The sequence below is a fragment of the Chiloscyllium plagiosum genome, unplaced genomic scaffold (genome assembly GCF_037043375.1).
Source record: "Chiloscyllium plagiosum isolate Xiang-an unplaced genomic scaffold, Cpla_swu_hap1 HiC_scaffold_37, whole genome shotgun sequence".
NCBI lineage: Eukaryota > Metazoa > Chordata > Chondrichthyes > Orectolobiformes > Hemiscylliidae > Chiloscyllium > Chiloscyllium plagiosum.
The window spans coordinates 39,865,368-39,885,484 of record NW_028270175.1 but is presented as its reverse complement, the minus strand read 5'-3'; the positions used below and the strand labels follow the sequence as shown (position 1 = coordinate 39,885,484).

Here is a 20,117-nt window from a genome sequence, read left to right as displayed (position 1 = left end):
CATTGAGCTCGATAAGCTCTGTACTGAGAAATGACACATGGCTCAATGTAGCATGGCATAGAAATCACACAGGGAACTGCTAACACTTGGTGGGCCTACATCCATCACCCTCCCCTGCCGATTTCCCAAATCCAACTTGTCTACAAATGCTTCGTCGGGCCTTCGGGTCTTCTGCCCCACCTCACCCTTTTTGAGGCCTAGTAGTGGCCAATTGTTCCTGCCTGGCCTGAATTCTGAGGCTGGTGGGAAGCATTCTGGGAGTGAGAAATGCCCAGAGAGTCATCTTGGGCAAGGCCATATTGGAACAATCTAACTGCGGGGGGGCAAGGGCACAGGAGTAGCGTCATTGTAATTTTAACGCTCTGTGTCATGAGTTTAAATCCTGGTAAGGCAAATAATTAAACTTGAATTCAACTTTTTTAAAACAAATTGGAAGTGAGAGTCAGCGTCATGGTGACATGGTCCAAAAAACCTACTTGGTTCATTAACGCCCTTCAGGGAAAGGAAACTGTTATCCTTACCTGTGTCTGTGTGTGATTTTGAACCCACAGCAATGTGGCAAACTTTGAAATGCCCTCTGAAATGGCCCTAGCTATCTACTCGAATGCTGCCTGAACTGCTGGGTTTTTCCAGAACCACACTTTTCTACTCAGATCAAGGGATGGGTAATAACTACTGGCCCAGCAGCCTAACTCCCACAGCCCCTGTATGAATAGAAAAGGTAGGTGCCCTTTCCAGCATCAACAACTTCCCTCTCGCCTCCCCTCTCAACAACGAGACTGCCCAGTTTTACCTGTTCCTGGGCATAGCTCATAGTCATTGCCTGTCCTGGCCACTGCGGGCACTGGGTCTAGGGCGATGCCAGCTCAGCAGCTTCCCCGAGCCAGGTCAACCCATTGAGTGAGGAGTAGAAATCCTGTTTCCAGCCAATTAATACTCATGACCATCCTCTGAATGTCCCACCTCGTGCCACTTCAATGCATCACCTCACAATTGGCACAGACAGCCCTCCCTCACAACCTTCACCAAAGATAAGCAGGAACTGCCAGCCTTTCTGGTGATGCCCATGACAGCCAGCCAATTTCAAAAGTGATTAATTCAGTGATAAATTATTAATTCAACATCAAAACTGTGCTACAGGAGTCCATCCCAGTCGGTTCACCATCCTGGGATGAGCAGAAGTCATCATAGCATTGCTATCTTTCTCTTTATTTTCACAGGATGTGCATGCCACAGATAAGGCCAGCATCAGTTGCCCATCCCTAATTGTCCCTTGAACTGAGTGGCTCCCTTGTGCTATTTCAGGAATCAACTACCTCAATGTGGGTCTGGAGTTACATGTAGGCCAGACCAGGTAAAGATGACAGATTTCCTTTCCATGAGAGAAACAGGTGGGTTTTATGACAATCATTTTGGGGTCACTGTTACTAAGACCATAGTAATTACTCTGAAAGCCAAAATCACCATTCCAATAGCTGTTTAAATCCCACACATGTGTAGATAGGACTGGTGACACTAACTTCAGGATGAATCCACACTCGCACAAACTGAGCAACCATTCTTTCACAGGTTTTCGCGCTGTATCAGTGTGAAACAGGGGACTGAGCAGTTACTCCCTACACCCCATGCTCCCTTTTCACCACAGCCTCCCCCCTCCTTCGCTTCCCTATATTCTGTTTTCCTCAGACCACAGTGATTACAGTAAATCCGGCCAATTTGAACCATTGATAGCCAACTGAGGCTAACATCACACCCAACTGAGGCTAATGTTGTAACAACTGCTGCCTCACAGCACCAGAGACCTGGGTTCAATTCCCGCCTCAGGTGACTGTCTGTGTGGAGTTTGCACATTCTCCCCGTGTCTGCGTGGGTTTACTTCGGGTGCTTCGGTTTCCTCCCACAGTCCAAAAATGTGCAGGTTAGGTGAATTGGCCGTGCTAAATTGCCCATAGTGTTAGGTGAAGGAGTAATAGTAGGGGAATGGATCTGGGTGAGTTGCGATTTGGTGGGTCAGTGTGGACTTGTTGGGCCGAAGGGCCTGTTTCTACACTGTAAGTAATCTAATCATCAAACTGAGGCTAATGTCGTATGGACTGAATTGAAGTTCCACCTCCTGCTGGGGTGGGATCTGAACCCACATCTTCAACAGTAACTCAATGATGAACATCAAAGGTGCTGGTGCACAAGTAGTCACTATGGCCAGAAAAATCCCAACTTTCTGCCTATCTGTACTGATTTAGTTGGGTTTAATTGAGGCACTACGATTGGGGCTCGGTAGATTAGGAAGGAGGAGGAAGGTGGAGACTAGAGGAAAATACAATTAACCAGATATCCAATATCTCACTAATAGTCCCCAGTGGGCTTGTGGTCCTCAGCTGGGATTTTCTATCTGGTCCTATCACCTAAATTACTCCAACGGCCCCCATGATAAATCCTTAAGCTCAATCCTACTTTGACAACTTTTCTCAACTCACATTCTCAAGGCAAAGGGAGTTGGCAAGAAGTGGATAAAACGGAACACACTGTGTGTTTCTTAACCCGAGACTACATTCCTACCAGGGTGCAGTAGATAACACACATTCCATCTGCTTACCCAGTAAATGTTCTATCTTGGTCAGGTCAAGGCTTTTGAGTTGCTCTCTGTTCCAGACATAATGAGCGTTCTAAGGAAATAGGAATACCTGTTAGTGTATCATTGACACAGAAAAGAATGTTCTTATTGGTAAAAGCTTATCAAAGCATGTTACCATGCCCTTTTTCTCAAAGCACATCAATTCAGACCACTAAGTCTGCTCTTGTATAAGTTCCAAATACTTCCACAGACAGGGATTACAGTGTCTGAGGAGACAACTAGATATATCTGGACCTGTCCTGACTGTGAATAGAATTATCTGAAGCTCCTTTACAAACCTTGAAAGGAAAACAGAGACTTAGCCCCTGAAAAGGCAATCCAGAGAGGTATCCTTTAAAAGGAGGGGAGGGGGTCCAAAAAGAGGGGAGGGGGTGAAGGGGGTGGGGGATTAGGCAGGCAATCTGAGAGGGCGATGAAGGTTACTGAGAGCACACTGGCCAGTAATGAGGCAAAGGAAGAATTCTGGGTAATCCAAGATGGAGGACAGGAAAAAGTTTGGTTGTAAGAGTTTGAGGTTTTTCAATGTTGGACCTGATTTCCTCGAATTCTTGGAGCAGTAATTACTGTTTTATAAGCTGTTGGATTGTGTTGACAATTACAACATTTAAAAGGCATCAGGATGGGTACATGAGGGATTTAGAGGGATAGGGACCATGCTGGCAAATGGGATTAGATTTACTTGGGATATCTGGTCAGCATGGACAAGTTAAACCACAGGGTCTGTTTCCATGCTGTGTACCTCTGCGAGTCTATGAATGAGGAGTCAGGAATCCAAGTAATGGAAATCTTGGAGGTGTTGTAGACTGGGGTCAAGAGTATGGTGCTGGAAAAGCACAGCAGGTCAGGCAGCATCCGAGGAGCAGGAGAATCGACGTTTCAGGCAAGACCCCTTCATCAGGACTGGGGGCAAGTTACAAGAAATAGGGGAGGGTGAAGATAGTGCAATGAGTTAGAGATGAGCTTAGTGTTTTAAATGGGGTGGGGCTAAGATCCAATGAGGGTCAGTGAAATTGCTGGGGGTGGTTGGTGAGGGGACAGTTATAGTTCAGGGTTGAATCCAAGCCTGGAGGCTTGACTGAGCAATCGTGCAGAAGATGGAAAATTGGTTAGCAGGGCAGTTCTGAAATTTAAACTTTCTTTGCACCGCAAAAGTAACATGTCTAGATACAGAACCAACAGACTGGATTTATGTAGCACCTTTAACATAGTAACATGCCCCAAAACTTTCTCAAACAGAAACTACAACAAGAAGAACAAATGAGAGAGGCTTGGTCAGAGATATACTTCTTAAGGGGTGTCTTGAAAAAAAATGAGACAGTGATGGAAAGATTTAAGGAGGTAACTGCAGAGCTTAGGGCCAGGACTGTCTACAGTAGGGTCACCAATTGTAGAATGAAGGCAGTGTGAATGGAAAAAGAAGCCAGAATTTAAGAGGGTTGCAGGGATGTGTTTGTGTCTGTGTGGGTGGGTCTGTGTGTGGGCTTCTGTGTGTGTATATGAGTGTCTGTGTATATATCTATGTGTGTGTGGGGGTGTATGTTTGTGTGTGTCTAAGAGTGTGGTACAGTGGTAGTGTCCCTACCTCTGGACCAGGCCTCAGTTCGGATCCCACTAGCTTCCTAGTTGTGCAATAACAGCTCTGAACAGATTGATTTGAAAATATCTAGGCAAATATGACAGTTGAGGAGGGGCCTTGTTACAGGTTAGAACTAAAGCTTTGAATCAAATCTAAAATCCTTATTAGATGTTTCAAATAAATCCCAATCACTCTGAACCTATTCTGAATTTCTTAGTTTGAAATCATAGGCCAGATTTTGAATTGTGGGGTCAGGCACTTGCGTGACAATGAGTTTGAAAATCAAAACCTCTGAAGTCATCTGAAGACCCTCTGTATCAGGAACAGTTTGAAATTGAGAAAGAGGAATACAGTTGAGAAATGGTTAGTGCATCCAGGCATGACAGAGAGGGAAAAGACAGCACTGTAAGTAGAATTAATGGTTGCCACTGACTAATGTAAGTACTCTTGGTAACACATTCCACTTTAATCATTCTCAGAATACAAGTGAGGTGAAGAATTAGTTAAACATTTTTGCACATATCTGCAAAACTAAGGCTTACAATGTCAGTTATTAAACTGAACTAAAAGCTGACCTTGCCCTTTTTCATGTCTTTCCATGCTTCCACCAGATTCTTCCCATCAAGTCGCGTTCCATTGGCTTTCCAGTCATTAGGATATTCAATATCGGGAGTGTCCCTTGGGAACATGTATTTCCTGCCACCCCCCATGATCACCTGGAACAGAAAATAGGGAGCACTTGAAAGCTAAAGATTACACAAGCACATTACAAACACACCATTTCACTAACTGACACTGTGGCTCATGTCACTGTGGTTAACACTGCTGCCTCATAGCACCAGGGACCCAGATCCCTGCCAGCCTGTCAACTTCAGGCAATTGTCTGCGTGGAGTTTGCACGTTCTCCCCATGTCTGTGTGGGTTTCTTCCGGGTGCTCCAGTTTCCTCCCACAATCCAAAAATGCGCAGGTTAGAGTGGATTGGCCATGCTAAATTGGCCATAGCATTCAGAGATGTGCAGGCTAGGTGGATTAGCCATGGGAAAATCAAGGTTACAGGGATAGTGTCGGGATGGGTGAGTCTGGATGGAATGCTCTTTGGAAAGTCAGTGTGGACTTGTTGGGTCAAATGGCCTGTTTCCACACTGTAGGAACTGTGGTTAAGGATTCCGCAAGTGAGCCTATCCATTGCTACATAACAGAATTATCTTTTATTCTCTGCCAAGTAAACATTTCTTGGAAAATTTCACATGCACAGATCAGATAGGGAGAAATTCAAAACTTTTAATTCTGCAGCTTATTTGAGTGCAGTGGTTTGAGAATCCACAAAGTTTATTGAATCATAACACCTGGGCTTATCCCCACTGAACCTCCCTAGTACCAGGCAGATAACATGGGAGATACGATGGCTATAAAAGCAGGTCAGAGACTGGGAAGTCTGTCGCGATTAGCTCACCCTCTGACTCAATGAAACCCTTCTGCCTTCTAAAAGTCAGCAGTGAGATGGATCACCCCCTAATTGCATGGATGAGTGCAACTCCTCCAACACTCCATAGAATCCCTACAGTATAGAAGCAGGCCATTCAGCCCAACAAGTCTGCGCTAACCCTCCGAAGAGAATCCCAGTCAGACCCACCGGCCTACCCTATCCATGTAACCCAGCCTTTCCCATGGTTGACTCATTCAGCCTGCACATGGCTGGACACCAGGGGGAATTTAGCATGGCCAATCCACCCTAACCTGCACATCTTTGGGCTGTGGAAGGAAACCAGAGGAAACCCATGCAGACACAGGGACAACGTGCAAACTTCACACGGCCTGTCACCCAAGAGTGGAATCGAACTCGGGTCCCTGGTACTGTGAGGCAGCAGTGCTAACTCAAGGAGCTCAGTACCATCCAGGACAATACCATCCGGCCCACTTGGGTGGTAGCCCACCTTCAGCAGTCATTTCCTTTGTCACTAATGCACAGTAGCAGCAGTGTGTACCATCAACAAGATGCACTGTGCTCACCATGGCTCCTTCAACAGAATCTTCCAAACACATGACCTTGACCACCTCGAAGGTCAAAGCACAGATTGATGGGAATTCTACCTCCAAGCCCCCTTTCAAGCCACACAGCGTTCTGGCTTGAAGCTATATCACCATTCCTTCACTGTCACTGGGTCAAAATCCTAGAATGTCGTCCCAACAATACAGACACGATGGGTCAAATAGCCCACCTTCTGTACAGAAAAATCCGATGATTCTAACCGTACTAAAGATGTGCTTACATCAAATGGACTACAGTGGTTCAAACAGGTAACTCACTGCCACCTTTTCCAGGGCAATGAAAGGCCAGGGAGTACAGTATATGTTGGCTCCAACCCCTGATGCTCAAATCCCATGAAAGCAAAGAAAAAACTGAGCAACTGAGAATTTTCGCTTCCCATCAGTATTGAAGCATTCACAGTTGCAGTGTAATATTGTCAGCCTCCCAACAAACAAACTCTCTCCACAAGAAAAGATTTTGTAATCAATAGGCAAAATACATTTAGTAACCATTACAGTGGGAACGGAAGTGGAGGTTTTATCAAATAGCTGGTCAAAGATTAGTGTTTTTAATTCTGAATGGGAAATTATGCAAGAATACATAAATCACCTTTGTCCCAGTGACCTTGCCAGACAGTTGAATCCTTCCTACAAACTCACTCACAACACACACACACGTCTTTCATTTCCTCTGTTTGGCAATCTCACAGCCTTACCAACAGGTTGTGAGGAAATCATTCAAAGCCAGGGTGAGTTCAGCTGTCCAGACAACTTCAGAACTAGAACCTGGCTTCACTCTTTTCTCCAAACTGGGTGGATGATATGGATAAACGGCACAGTAAATGGGGAAAGGGCACTGTGGGATGTGAAAAGGGCACTGCAGAGTCGATAAAAGACACAGCTGGGTGGTTAAAAGGGCATGGCAAGATAGATAAAGAGCACAATGGAATAGGTAAAGGGTACAGAGGCTTGGGAAATGAAGCAACAGGTGGATAATAGGGCATGGTGGGATGGATTAAAGGCACAACAGGATGGCCAAAAGGCACAGTGCAGTGGGTAAATGGCACAGTAGGTTAAGGGCATTGTGGGATGGGTAAAGGGGACAATGGATGGGTAAAGGACACAGTGGAGAAAGTGAGGACTGCAAATGCTGGAGATCAGAGCTGAAAATGTGTTGCTGGAAAAGCACACAGTGAGCTGGGTAAAGGACACAGTGGGCTGGGTAAAGGGCACAGTGGGCTGGGTAAAGGGCATAGTGGGCTGGGTAAAGGGCACAGTGGGCTGGGTAAAGGGCATAGTGGGGATAGAGCTGTGTACCAGCAGAACAATTCCCAATCTTACCCAGGGTTAACAGTGAAGGTTTGGGTTGACAGAGGAGGATGGGCATCGAGTAGAACTGAGGAACTAATGACAAACATGAGGAGGCTGGGGGAAGACATGGAGGTTCAGGATGTGCTGGAATCTGGAAAGGAGAATTTTCAGAAGTCCTTCAGAATTTCTATTTGAGCCATTGGGGAAGCAGCTCAGTCTGTCTAGCTGGAGCTAGCCTGCACGCTTGCCCCCCTCATGGGTACACGCATCATACAGCAGAGCACTTAGCTGGTGGTCGGGCCCCAGAGGAGAATCACAGTGCTAGTGTTTGGGCTGGAGAACAGCGACTGGGATAGGCTGGGATTGCTTACCTTACAGCAGAGGGGGCTGAGGATAGATCTGACTGTGGTGTCTCATATTCTGAGGGTAGTTGGGGAGAAACCTCTCTCATTAGTGCAGGGGTCAATAAGCTTGGGGTACAGCTTTATTGGCAGGGAACAAGGTATTTCAAAAGGAGTTGAGGGAAAACAATTCAGGTAGATTAGATTAGATTAGATTACTTACAGTGTGGAAACAGGCCCTTCGGCCCAACAAGTCCACACCGACCCGCCAAAGCGTAACCCACCCATACCCCGACATTTACCCCTTTTACCTAACACTACGGGCAATTTAGCATGGCCAATTCACCTGACCCTGCACATCTTTGGACTGTGGGAGGAAACCGGTGCCCCCGGAGGAAACCCACGCAGACACGGGGAGAACATGCAAACTCCACACAGTCAGTCGCCTGAGTCGGGAATTGAACCCGGGTCTCTGGCGCTGCGAGGCAGAGCTAGAACCCACTGTTTAAAATGATGGTAGAGACAGGAAATCTTAAGACATTTGAGAAGTATTTAGATGAGAACTTGAAACACCATAGTATACAAGACTATGGTCAAGATTAGAGTGGTGCTGGAAAAGCATGGCAGGTCAGGCAGCATCCGAGGAGCAGGAATATCAATGTTTCAGGCAAAATCCCTTCATCAGGAATGATGCTGGAAGCCTTGGTGGCGGAGAGGTAAATGGGAGGGAGGTGGGGCTGGGAGGAAGATAGCTGAGAGTGCAATAGGTGGATGGAGGTGGGGGCAAAGGTGATAGGTCAGAGAGCCCCTGTCACCTTCACCCCCACCTCTATCCACCTATTGCACTCTCAGCTACCTTTCCCCAGTTCCGCTCCCCACCCTCCCTCCCATTTATCTCTCTACCCCGCAAAATGATCAGCCTCATTCCTGATGAAGGGCTCCAGCCCAAAACATCAATATTCCTGCTCCTCGGACGCTACCTGACCTGCTGTGCTTTTCCAGCACCACTCTAATCTTGATTCTGATATCCAGTATCTGCAGTCCTCAGTTTTGCCATACAAGACAATGGGCCAAGTGTTGGAAATTAGGATTAGAATAGATAGATGCTGAGAGACTGGAATGGACATGATGAGCCATGCTGTTAAAAGCTCTATGACTCTGATGGGACTTCACTACATTGTCTGCTTTGACCGAATGAGCTAAAAGCTCATTGAAGGCTAACAAATCAATTTGGGCAGAGTTAATTTATTTTTAAATTTAATTTTATCGTGTTCCCCAATATCCAGTGCAAACTTGGAACTAGGTGGGCACTAACCACCCTCAATATCTGAAAAATGGCCTTGCTCAAAACTCAGTCCCAGCATTGCTAGCTCCAAGCACAAAGCGTCCCTTGTGAACCCACGCCCATCCACACTTCTGATTTCTTTTCTATCAGCAGCAAAACCAGTCTCAGCAGCTAAACAGCAAACACACACTTGGCTACCATCTCCTTGCAGATGGCTCTCATTAAACAATAGGTTTCTTGATCTCTCTCTCTCTACATTTTCGATTCTGCTACATGAATCATAGGATTTTTTTCACACAGTCTCGGAAATTCAAAGAGCTTTCTTGGAGCCTCAGAGACACTATGTGGTGAGTGCTCATGACATTATGCATGCCCTGTGGGAGAATGATACGAGATTATCTTTATGTCAGGCTTTCAATAACAAATGCAATGTTTCCCAAACCTTGGCATCCTTCACAAATCTTGGCATTCTCATTACAAGCTCCCATTAAGAAGAAGGGGGTTGATGTGATTTAATCACGGATTGCAGTTTCCTCCCACTGTCCAACGATGTGTAGGTTAGGTGAATTGGCCATGCTAAATTGTTCATAGTGTTCAGGGATGTGTAGGTTAGTGGCAATAGTCAGGGGAAAATGTAGACAAATAGGGTAGGGGAATGGGTCTGGGTGGGATACATGTAGGGCCAAATGGCTTGTTTCCACACTGTACAGATTCTATGTTCTATAAGGATGAGAATTCATGCCTTACACTCCACTGAAGAAAAGTAAGGAAGGAGGGTAGCCTTGTGCTAATATTAATGTGCTAAGAAGCCTGAAGCCCAACTAATGCACTGGATGTGAGTTCAAATCTCACCTCAGCCGCTACATATGAACAAGAGTAGGCCATTTGGCCACTTGACCCTACTGGATGAGTCCTGATTTCTTGGGATGGTACAGTGGCTAGCATTGCTGCCTCACAGTGCCAGGGACCTAGGTTCAATCCCACCCTCAGGTGATTGTCTGTGGGTTTCCTCCCACAGTCCAAAGATGTGCAGGTTCGATGGATTGGCCATGCAGAATTGCCCATAGTGTCCTAGGTGGATTGGCCATGAAAAATGCAGGGTTACAGGGATGGGGCTATGTCTGGATGGGATGCTCTTCAGAGGGTCGGTATGTACTCGACAGGCCGAATGGCCAACTTCCACACTGTAGGGATTCTATGATCTCAAAGGCAATTGAGGATGGGTGTACCCAGTGACACCCACATCTCAAGAACTACTGATCTTTTTGAAAAGCAGACTTCAACAAGCCACGGAAACAGAAATTGCTGGAAAAAACGCAACCGATCTGGTGGCATCCATGAAGAGAAAGCAGAGTTAACATTTCGGATCCGGTGACCTTTCCTCTCCCAGCAAGCCTCTGACTGGGTGCACAGGGCCTTCCATGCCTCTAATTTAACTGGGTCACCAACACCTTCGTGCCTTATGTGTGGTTTGAGTCCAGACCCATCTCCTTTCCCTGGGTATTGCCCTATAATTGAGCAGCCATGGGTCCTGCAGGCTAGAGGTGACAGTGTACACAAGCCTATCTGAGGAAGGCTCAGCAAGTGTGTGAAATCATTTCAGAAGGGTGTTCCTCAAACCTTGGTTTGAGTCTTTTGGGGGGTGGGGGTGGGGTGTGGGGGTGGAGGGCTGATGTGGTTTCCATTACATTGCACCCGCACGCCAGGCTTCCTCAGAGAGCCCTAATTCACTCGGAAGATCAGAAAGATGAGCAGGAGGCTGAAAATGGACCCATCCTCCTTCACTCTGCGCCCACAGTGAATCCAGAAAGGAGCTCCGTCCTGCCCCATTGGGCAATGCAGTGGGAGAGAGGCTGGGTTGTTTCCTGAATGACATCGAGGTTAATGGAGAGGACGTACGTCTGTGCCACAAACACATAATTCGGCCCCATAAACCCCCCACAAGAGCCAGCAGAGAGAGAGGATGTAATATTCATTATCATTTGTTAAGCCTGATAAGATGCTTAAATGGGATCAGAAACTGAGGTGACAATCAGTCAAGGATAGCCATGAAATAAGGCAGTCGAAGCAAAACAGGAAAGTTTATGGGTCATCAGCTGTTCACACCCTCAGGGAGAGATGGCCATAACCATCACACAGCTACTGAGGTCGGGGGAAGGGAGGGATCATAATTAGCGGAAAACGATTCAGTCACTGTTGATACTAGTAGGATAGATTGTAATAGGAGAGAAAGTAGGAGAGACTGTAATGGGGAAGACAGCAGGGCAGACTGTAATAGAGAAACAGTGAGACAGATTGCAGTAGGGAGACAGTGAGATTGATTGTAATGGGGGAGTCAGCAGTACAGACTGTATAGTGCGACAGATTCAAACTGTAATAGGGAGACAGTGTGACAGACTGTAATGGGGGAGTCAGTTGGACAGACTGTAATGGGAGTCAGTGGGACAGACTGTAATAGGGGGAGTCAGCGGGACAGACGGTAATGGGGGAGTCAGCAGGACAGACTGTAATAGGGGGAGTCACTGGGACAGACTGTAATGGGGGGAGTCAGTGGGACAGACTGTAGTGGAGGAGTCAGCGGGACAGACTGTAATAGGGGAGTCAGTGGGACAGATGGTAATGGGGGAGTCAGTGGGACAGACTGTAATAGGGGAGTCAGTGGGACAGATGGTAATGGGGGAGTCAGTGGGACAGACTGTAATAGGGGGAGTCAGCGGGACAGACGGTAATGGGGGAGTCAGTGGGACAGACTGTAATAGGGGGAGTCAGTGGGACAGGCTGTAATAGGGGGAGACACTGGGACAGGCTGTGATAGGGGGAGTCAGTGGGACAGACTGTAATAGGGGGAGTCAGTGGGACAGACTGTAATGGGAGTCAGTGGGACAGACTGTAATAGGGGGAGTCAGCGGGACAGACGGTAATGGGGGAGTCAGCAGGACAGACTGTAATAGGGGGAGTCACTGGGACAGACTGTAATGGGGGGAGTCAGTGGGACAGACTGTAGTGGAGGAGTCAGCGGGACAGACTGTAATAGGGGAGTCAGTGGGACAGATGGTAATGGGGGAGTCAGTGGGACAGACTGTAATAGGGGAGTCAGTGGGACAGATGGTAATGGGGGAGTCAGTGGGACAGACTGTAATAGGGGGAGTCAGCGGGACAGACGGTAATGGGGGAGTCAGTGGGACAGACTGTAATAGGGGAGTCAGTGGGACAGATGGTAATGGGGGAGTCAGTGGGACAGACTGTAATAGGGGGAGTCAGCGGGACAGATGGTAATGGGGGAGTCAGTGGGACAGACTGTAATAGGGGGAGTCACTGGGACAGACTGTAATGGGGGGAGTCAGTGGGACAGACTGTAATAGGGAGAGTCAGTGGGACAGACTGTAATAGGGGGAGTCAGTGGGACAGACTGTAATAGGGAGAGTCAGTGGGACAGACTGTAATGGGGGAGTCACTGGGACAGACTGTAATGGGGGAGTCACTGGGACAGACTGTAATAGGGAGAGTCAGTGGGACAGACTGTAATAGGGAGAATCAGTGGGACAAACTGTAATAGGGGAGTCACTGGGACAGTGTAATAGGGAGAGTCAGTGGGACAGACTGTAATGGAGCAACAGTGGGACAGGCAATAATAGGGAGATAGTGGTACAGACTTTAATATGGAGAGAGTGAGGACTGCAGGTGCAGGAGATCAGAGTGGGGAGTGTGGTGCTGGAAAAGCACAGCCGGTCTGGCAGCATCCGAGGAGCAGGAAAGTCGACATTTCAGGCATAAACCCTTCAGCAGGAATGTAATGAGGGACTGTGGTATAAAATGCAATAGATCCCTATTAAAGGCAGCAAAACTATGAGCAGGAGATTGGCTCCGGTCCCTGGAGCATGGACTGTGTTGATTTCTGATTGTGATATCTGCAACATTCAACATCTATTTCCACTGGAACAGTGTGAGTACAGCAGCTCGGCAGCCAGACCCCCTGTACTACAGGAAGTTGACAGAGCGATATAGTTACCTCGATGCCAGGAATGTTGAAAATAAGTTGCTGAGCAATGTCTTTACAGCCCTGCTCCAGGGCCTCAGAGGGCATGTCGGAATCTGCGTACCAGTCTCTGTTCACAGAATGGGCATAGGAAGCACTGGGCGTGGCATGCTGTACCCGGGTCGTAGTTACAATCCCTGTGGATTTACCTGTGAAGAAAATTAAGGTCGAAAGGGGAGATTAATCCGTTTCCAATGCAGTGTCTGCACTCTGCCTCTTGTTTGTCCAATGTTACTGGCTGTGTCTTCAGTTGCCTAGGGCCTCACCTCTGAAACACCTGCTTAAACCTTTCCACTCTACCTCATAATGTTGCTCGAGACAGCGTACAGAACAGCACTGTGTATATTAATCCAACGACCCAGGTTCTCAAGCCCAGTTAGAAATGATTTACAAGTGCTGATCTCATCGCTCCAAATGAAAACATTTTAAAAATCATTTTGACCATGCTTTTGGTGGTCTATCTTAATATCGAATCCCATCTGGTAAGATTATTGTGAAATACCTTGGAGGTATCTGACTGCATTAAAGGTGCTACATACATACAAGATGCCATTGTAGTTTGCTTTCTTAAAGGTAATGTCTACGTTACTGAATAGTAATCACCTATGCAGAGAGACAGGCTTTTCATGACCAAGGAAACCAACGTGCAGAGTGAAGGCTTACAGAGTCGAACAGCACCGTGTTTGGAGAAAGCAAGATGCAACCAGGAGGTTAAACTTGGAGCATCTGAAGCTAAAAGATTGGACAACAAAGGTGGAGCTAAGGGAAGTGAAAACCTGCTTGGTTTTTAATTCCCGAGTGGGATTGACTCAAAGTAAGAGATGGTGCTCTCTGCTTTGCGAAAGGTAACAAGAGAGCGGGGTGATGATAACCAACAACCTGGGCTTCCCACGTAAATACAACAGTCACGAAAGCACAACATCTTTTCTTCCTCGGGCAGCTCAGGAAATTTGGCATGTCCATAAGGACCCTCACCAACTTCTACAGATGCACCACTGAGAGCATACTGTCCAGGTATATAACAGCCTGCTATGATAACAGCTCTGAGGAGAAAGTGAGGTCTGCAGATGCTGGAGATCAGAGCTGAAAATGTGTTGCTGGAAAAGCGCAGCAGGTCAGGCAGCATCCAGGGAACAGGAGAATCGACGTTTCAGGCAGAAGCCCTTCTGCCCGAAACGTCGATTCTCCTGTTCCCTGGATGCTGCCTGACCTGCTGCGCTTTTCCAGCAACACATTTTCAGCTATGATAACAGCTCTGCACAGGACAGTAAGAAACTACAGAAGGTGGTGTGCACAACCCGACCATCATGGAAGGCAATCTTCCATCCATGGACTCTATTTACACGGCTCACTGCCGTGGAAAGGCTGCCAACACCACCAAAGACCCATCACATCCCAGTAATGATCTCCTACAACCTTTTCCATCACGCAGAAGATACAGAAGCCTGAACACATGCACCAGCAGGTTCAGGCACAGCTTCTTCCCTGCCATTATTAGACTGATGGATGGACTCTCTAACTTCAAATGATGTTGATTCTGCACCTCCTGTGAAGTGTAACCAGTATGTCTCACTCTGTCTAAGCACCCTATGATCTGCCTGTCCTGCTCACGAACAAAGCTTTTCACTGTACTCAGGTATACATGATGACAATAAACCGAATCAAATCACATCGAAGGATGATCAATCGATTTCTATACTCATACAATTTGTGGGCGGCACGGTGGCACAGTGGTTAGCACTGCTGCCTCACAGCGCCAGAGACCCGGGTTCAATTCCCGCCTCAGGCAACTGACTGTGTGGAGTTTGCACTTTCTCCCCGTGTCTGCGTGGGTTTCCTCCGGGTGCTCCGGTTTCCTCCCACAGTCCAAAGATGTGTAGATCAGGTGAATTGGCCATGCTAAATTGCCCATAGTGTTAGGTAAGGGGTACATATAGGGGTATGGGTGGGTTCCGCTTCGGCGGGTCGGTGTGGACTTGTTGGGCCGAAGGGCCTGTTTCCACACTGTAAGTAATCTAATCTAATTTAAAAAGAGCTCTTACACGGCACCTTCACATTTGCAAGATGCCCCGAAGTGTTTTCAGCCAAAGAACACATTTGAACTGCAATCACTGTGGGAAACTAGGCAGCCGATTTGCCCAAAGCAAGGTCATGCTATCCTTAAACACTGAAAGGAGTGTGAAATGTGAGGACACTTCCAGAGTAACAGACAGACCAGGATTGGACGTTGCACATTGGTTTCCTGGCAGCAAGGTTAAAGGAGCAAAGCGATCTCAGACAGACTGGGCTTAGACCGGGGTGCGATATGGCAGGACTAGTGGGAAGAATAAAGGAAAACCCAAAGGGTTTTAAAGATATAGAGAGCAAGAGAATGACAAGAGCCCATTAGGGACAATCGAGTTAATCTGTGTGTGGACCCAAAAAACAGTGGGGTATCAACAGACAGGTCACCTGAGGAAAGCAAAACAGAATTCAATCTGTAAAAGTGGGAAGTATTGCTTTTGGAGAGAGCCGACAAGGCGAGGAATTACACAGTGAATTATGTCACCCTGGAAAGTACTGAAACTCAAAGAGACTTTCGTGGATATCCACAGATCCCTGAAGGTAGCAGGTAGATACAACGAGGCTATGAGATACTCACCTTTATTCGGTGAGACAGAGAATACGAAAGCAAGGAGAGCCTGTCACTAAATTAAAGAAAAAGATGTGATTGCACAAAAGTGGGTGCAGAGGAGATGCTACCTGGACTAAAGAGTCTGAGCTGTGCAAAAGATCGGAGAGACTGGGATTAGAGCAGGAAAGGTTGAGTGGGTGACCTGATAGAGGTGTACAAGAATATGAGTAGCATTGATAGGGTAATAGGATGACATTTTTATTTTCATTAGTACAGGGGTCAACAACCTGGGAACATAGATTTCCATCGAATTAGAAGTGGAATTCGAATTAGCTTTATTGCTGCATGTTTATAAGTTGCCTTTTACAGCGCCGTCTCAGGTACAAAGGTACTCAGTACAATCCTTCACCACAGATCAGAGAAATGAAGGAAAAAGCGTCACGTATCAGCTATCCACAGGATAACCACAGGTCAGAAACACAAGAAGCAAAATTAAAAAGACAAAGATCACAGTCTCTCTCCAAGGGCTGTCCGCAGCAGCCCGGCACAGGGCATCTCCACGTAAGGTATAGAAGACTAGTCCAGGACAAATATTTCCACATAGAAGGGAGTGGGTATCTGGAACTCACTGCCTGAAAGTGTGATTGAGTCAGAAACTCAGAAGCATTTTAACAGTGTTTCGACAATCCTTTGTGTTGCCAATGACCTCTGGGCTATGGACCAAGAGCTGGAAAATGGGATTAATGTGGTTAGATCTGTGTTGACTGGCATGGATGTAATGGGCTGAATGGCTTCCTTCTGTGTTATAAATGCCTTTGAGTCTAAATAGAGACTCCAACAATTTCCCAAAGACAGATTTCAGGTTAACACCCTTATAATTCCCCTTATGATTCCTGATGAAGGACCTTTGCCCGAAACGTCGATTTTCCTGTTCCTCGGATGTTGCCTGACCTGCTGTGCTTTTCCAGCACCACTCTAATCTAAACACTGGTTTCCAGCATCTACAGTCCTCACTTTTGCCTAGCTTATAATTCCTCCATGAAAGCACTTCTCTGTCACCTTTCTTAAATAGGGACTGATATGCACAATTCCCAAATCTAAAGGAAACATTCCTGAATCAAAAGAATTCTGGAAAACTTTTCAAAAAGCTTGAAGTTGGAGATTACAAAGAGAAAATGCTGGAAATATTCAGCAGGTCAGCAATGTTGGCAGAGAGAGACACAGAGTTAATGTTTCAGGTTAATGACCTTACATCAGAGCTGAGGAAAGATAGAAATGTCATTGAAAAGCAGGTGATTGGGAGTGAATAGAAAATGAGCAAAGGGAAGATCTGTCATAGTGAAATATTGGAGAGCTATAAAAAACATGTCAAAGAGCTGGCAGTGCAGGGAGAGCTGATAGTTCAGGTAACAGGACTGAAGTGATGTCCAGAAGGGAAGAGAATGGCAGAAGGATGAGCAATTTGCCATCGGAAAGCAAAACTCAAGAGAAAGATGAGAGGAAAATGGAACTTACAAAAGAAGCAGAATTAGAGTAGAGATTCCGGTCTGAAAACAGTGAAGTGAGTTTTGCGATGGCTGTGAAGGTGCCAAAAAAATGAGCTGCTGTGACTAAAGGAGCATCTACAATGTCCTCGCTAACTTTCATGAAAACCTTTCAATGGAAAGCATGTGAATTGCCACTCGTTTGGACCATGATTTCCATCATTACTAAGATTTTGTTCAGATTAATGCTCAGGACTTCCTGTTTCAATGTTAACTATCTTGGCCCATTCTTCTACTGTAATGCTGCTGCAAACTCTTTACTCATATATTCAGTGACAAGATCTCTGTTATCAGTACTAACACAGTTCATATTGTTCCTGTTTCTCACAAGATAATTGTAGCAATGATTTGGCAATTCCACACTTCCCTGTATGTTTATTTCCATACTCCCTTTTTATAGGTCACAACTGTTTTATCACCCTTTTCTGTTCTTCATTTATTGCCCAATCACCAGCATCTCAGCTTTTTCTTAACCTTTGTATGTTTTTTCTTTTAGTTTTATGTTTTTGACCTCCTTAGTTATCCGTGGATGTTCTTCGGCAAGTAGAACTCTTGCCCCTCAGGGCTATGAACTGTTTTATGTCACATTAAATTTGTTTTCTTTTAAAAGCACTTTGCACTGACTTTAATTTATCCATTAACAGATTCTAATTGTTTACTGTGGACAGTCCGTGCCTCACTGCATTATAGGCGGAAGTAGGTACTGCAGGTACTAGGATTCATCAGATTCCTCATGAAGGGCTTTTGCTCGAAACGTCGATTTTCCTGCTCCTCAGATGCTGCCTGACCTGCTGCGCTTTTCTAGCACTACTCTAATCTTGACTCATTGCATTATAATCATCTTTAAATAAATCCAGAAATTTCAGGAGCTGTCCTGCATTTTTCTTTCCAAATACGATTCATACTAGAGCAATGTCCAAACCCAATGTGACTGCTAACTACATCTGATTCATTACTGAATCTAAATCAAACGTGGCATGTCCTTTGTTAGTTCCAGCTAAGAGTGGACAATGGACTTCAATGTTTGGGGTTTAGTCCTGCGGTTTATCTATGGATAGTTACGTCTCTTTCTTAGGTTGAAGAAATATTGGCACTAAACACCAGAAATTGATAAAGACGTGACCACTTCCATCGAGAAGAACAAGGGCAGCAAATACATGGAAACACCATCCTCTGCAAGTTCTCCTCCACTCACCATCCTGACTAGGAAATTTATCACCTTTCCTTCACCGTCGCTGAGACAAAATTCTGGAATTCCCTCCATGGAGTTGTAGGTCTGCCCATAGCACATGGACTGCAGCTGTTCAAGAAGGCAGCTTACCCTCACCTTCTCCAGGGCATTAACGGACGTGCAATAAATTCTGTTCCAGCCAGTGACACTCACATCCGAAGAGTGAATAAAAAAAAAGATCCATGCTCTAATATGTCCAAGTATTGACTTTCTATTCAGAGTACTATTGTCTCGATGTCAGTTACCATTAAAGGGTCTGTTATTTATACATTCACTAGCAACAGCAAATGGTAGTGGCAAATGACAGAGGGACTGAGCGAGAGACACTGCGGACAGCAGTCTGTATGAGGGAGATAGCTTATCCAGCAGAGATTGGTCAGGTAACACTTGGTTTCTCTAAAATGGATTGCTGCAAGTGAACAGCAGAGCCCTCTGAGCTGTTAACTGGGATGAAACAGTTTGAGCGTGTTGGAGGCTATATTTGAGAATTTCAAGAATGCAATCCCTTAAGCAAACTCTACATCTGCTCTCCTGGTAGTACATTACTACACACATTGCTGCACAGGATCTTGTGGGTTCCCACTTGTGATCCAATAACCCTAAGGTAGACATCATTCCCCATCCGAGTGTCAAAAGAGAGTTTGCAAAAATAAAATAAAAAGGTAGCATTCAAGCTGGTTGAAAGTAATGACTGAACTCAGAATTCAGGTACAAATTCTGTCTTCATATTCTGGCTAATAGTTTTAAAGACCAAGTGATCCATGTTTGATAGAATCCATAGCATTTCCATTCCATTGAAGTGGGTGAATTGAGTGACAACAGTGTACGAAAGTAATGACTAAACTCATGGGGATTTTGCCTCATATTAAATCCATCTGTGACTATAACTGATTTCTTATAAAAATAAGATAACATCAACTCAATTCCATGGCAACCTGGAAACATAGTTCTTAAATTCTGCTATGTTTACTCTAATTTTTTTCAAGTGAAAAATTACTCATCAGTAACCAAAATGCCCCCATTTCTGAGCTAGTTTATGACTTCTCTCCTGTCTCCCGCACATTAATTCCCGGCTCCCAAAGCTTTGAAAATGTTACCTCATTAAAAGGTCTTAACCCCAGACATATTGCCACCTACAGGGCACATAGCCAAAACAAAGATCAAAAAAATCTGCAGATGCTGGAATCCAAGGTGGACAAGCAGGAGGCTGGGAGAACACAGCAAGCCAGGCAGCGTCAGGAGGTGGAGATGTCAATGTTTCGGGGATAAAATCGCAAGGAGTCAGAGTTTCTCCTGCGCTAGTCCTAAAAGGAAAGTCATGCTGGACCAACCCTATTAAAAACCTTTGCGGAGATAAAAGATTGAGTAGACAGTGGTCAAGCAGTAGATGTAATTTATCTGGCTTTTCAAAGGGCCTTTAATAAGGAGCTGCATGATAAATAATAAATACACTCAGCAAAGTTGGAGTCAGGGGACAGGTGGCAGACTGTATTGCTAGCTGCCTTCATGATAGAACG

At 45.8% G+C, this 20,117-nt stretch overlaps 1 protein-coding gene across 4 annotated transcripts in view; it reads right to left on the bottom strand.

Moving 5' to 3' along the window:
• Positions 1-20,117, bottom strand: part of LOC122540199 (alkaline phosphatase) — a 152,018-nt gene that overhangs the window by 26,243 nt on the left and 105,658 nt on the right. For all 4 annotated transcript variants that reach the window (XM_043675573.2, XM_043675572.2, XM_043675571.2 and 1 more), the window contains 3 exons: positions 13,185-13,360; positions 4,784-4,924; positions 2,594-2,663 (listed from right to left, as the gene is read on the bottom strand). In XM_043675573.2, coding sequence (XP_043531508.1) covers positions 2,594-2,663; positions 4,784-4,924; positions 13,185-13,360 — 387 coding nt within the window. The remainder of the gene's footprint in view (positions 1-2,593; positions 2,664-4,783; positions 4,925-13,184; positions 13,361-20,117) is intronic.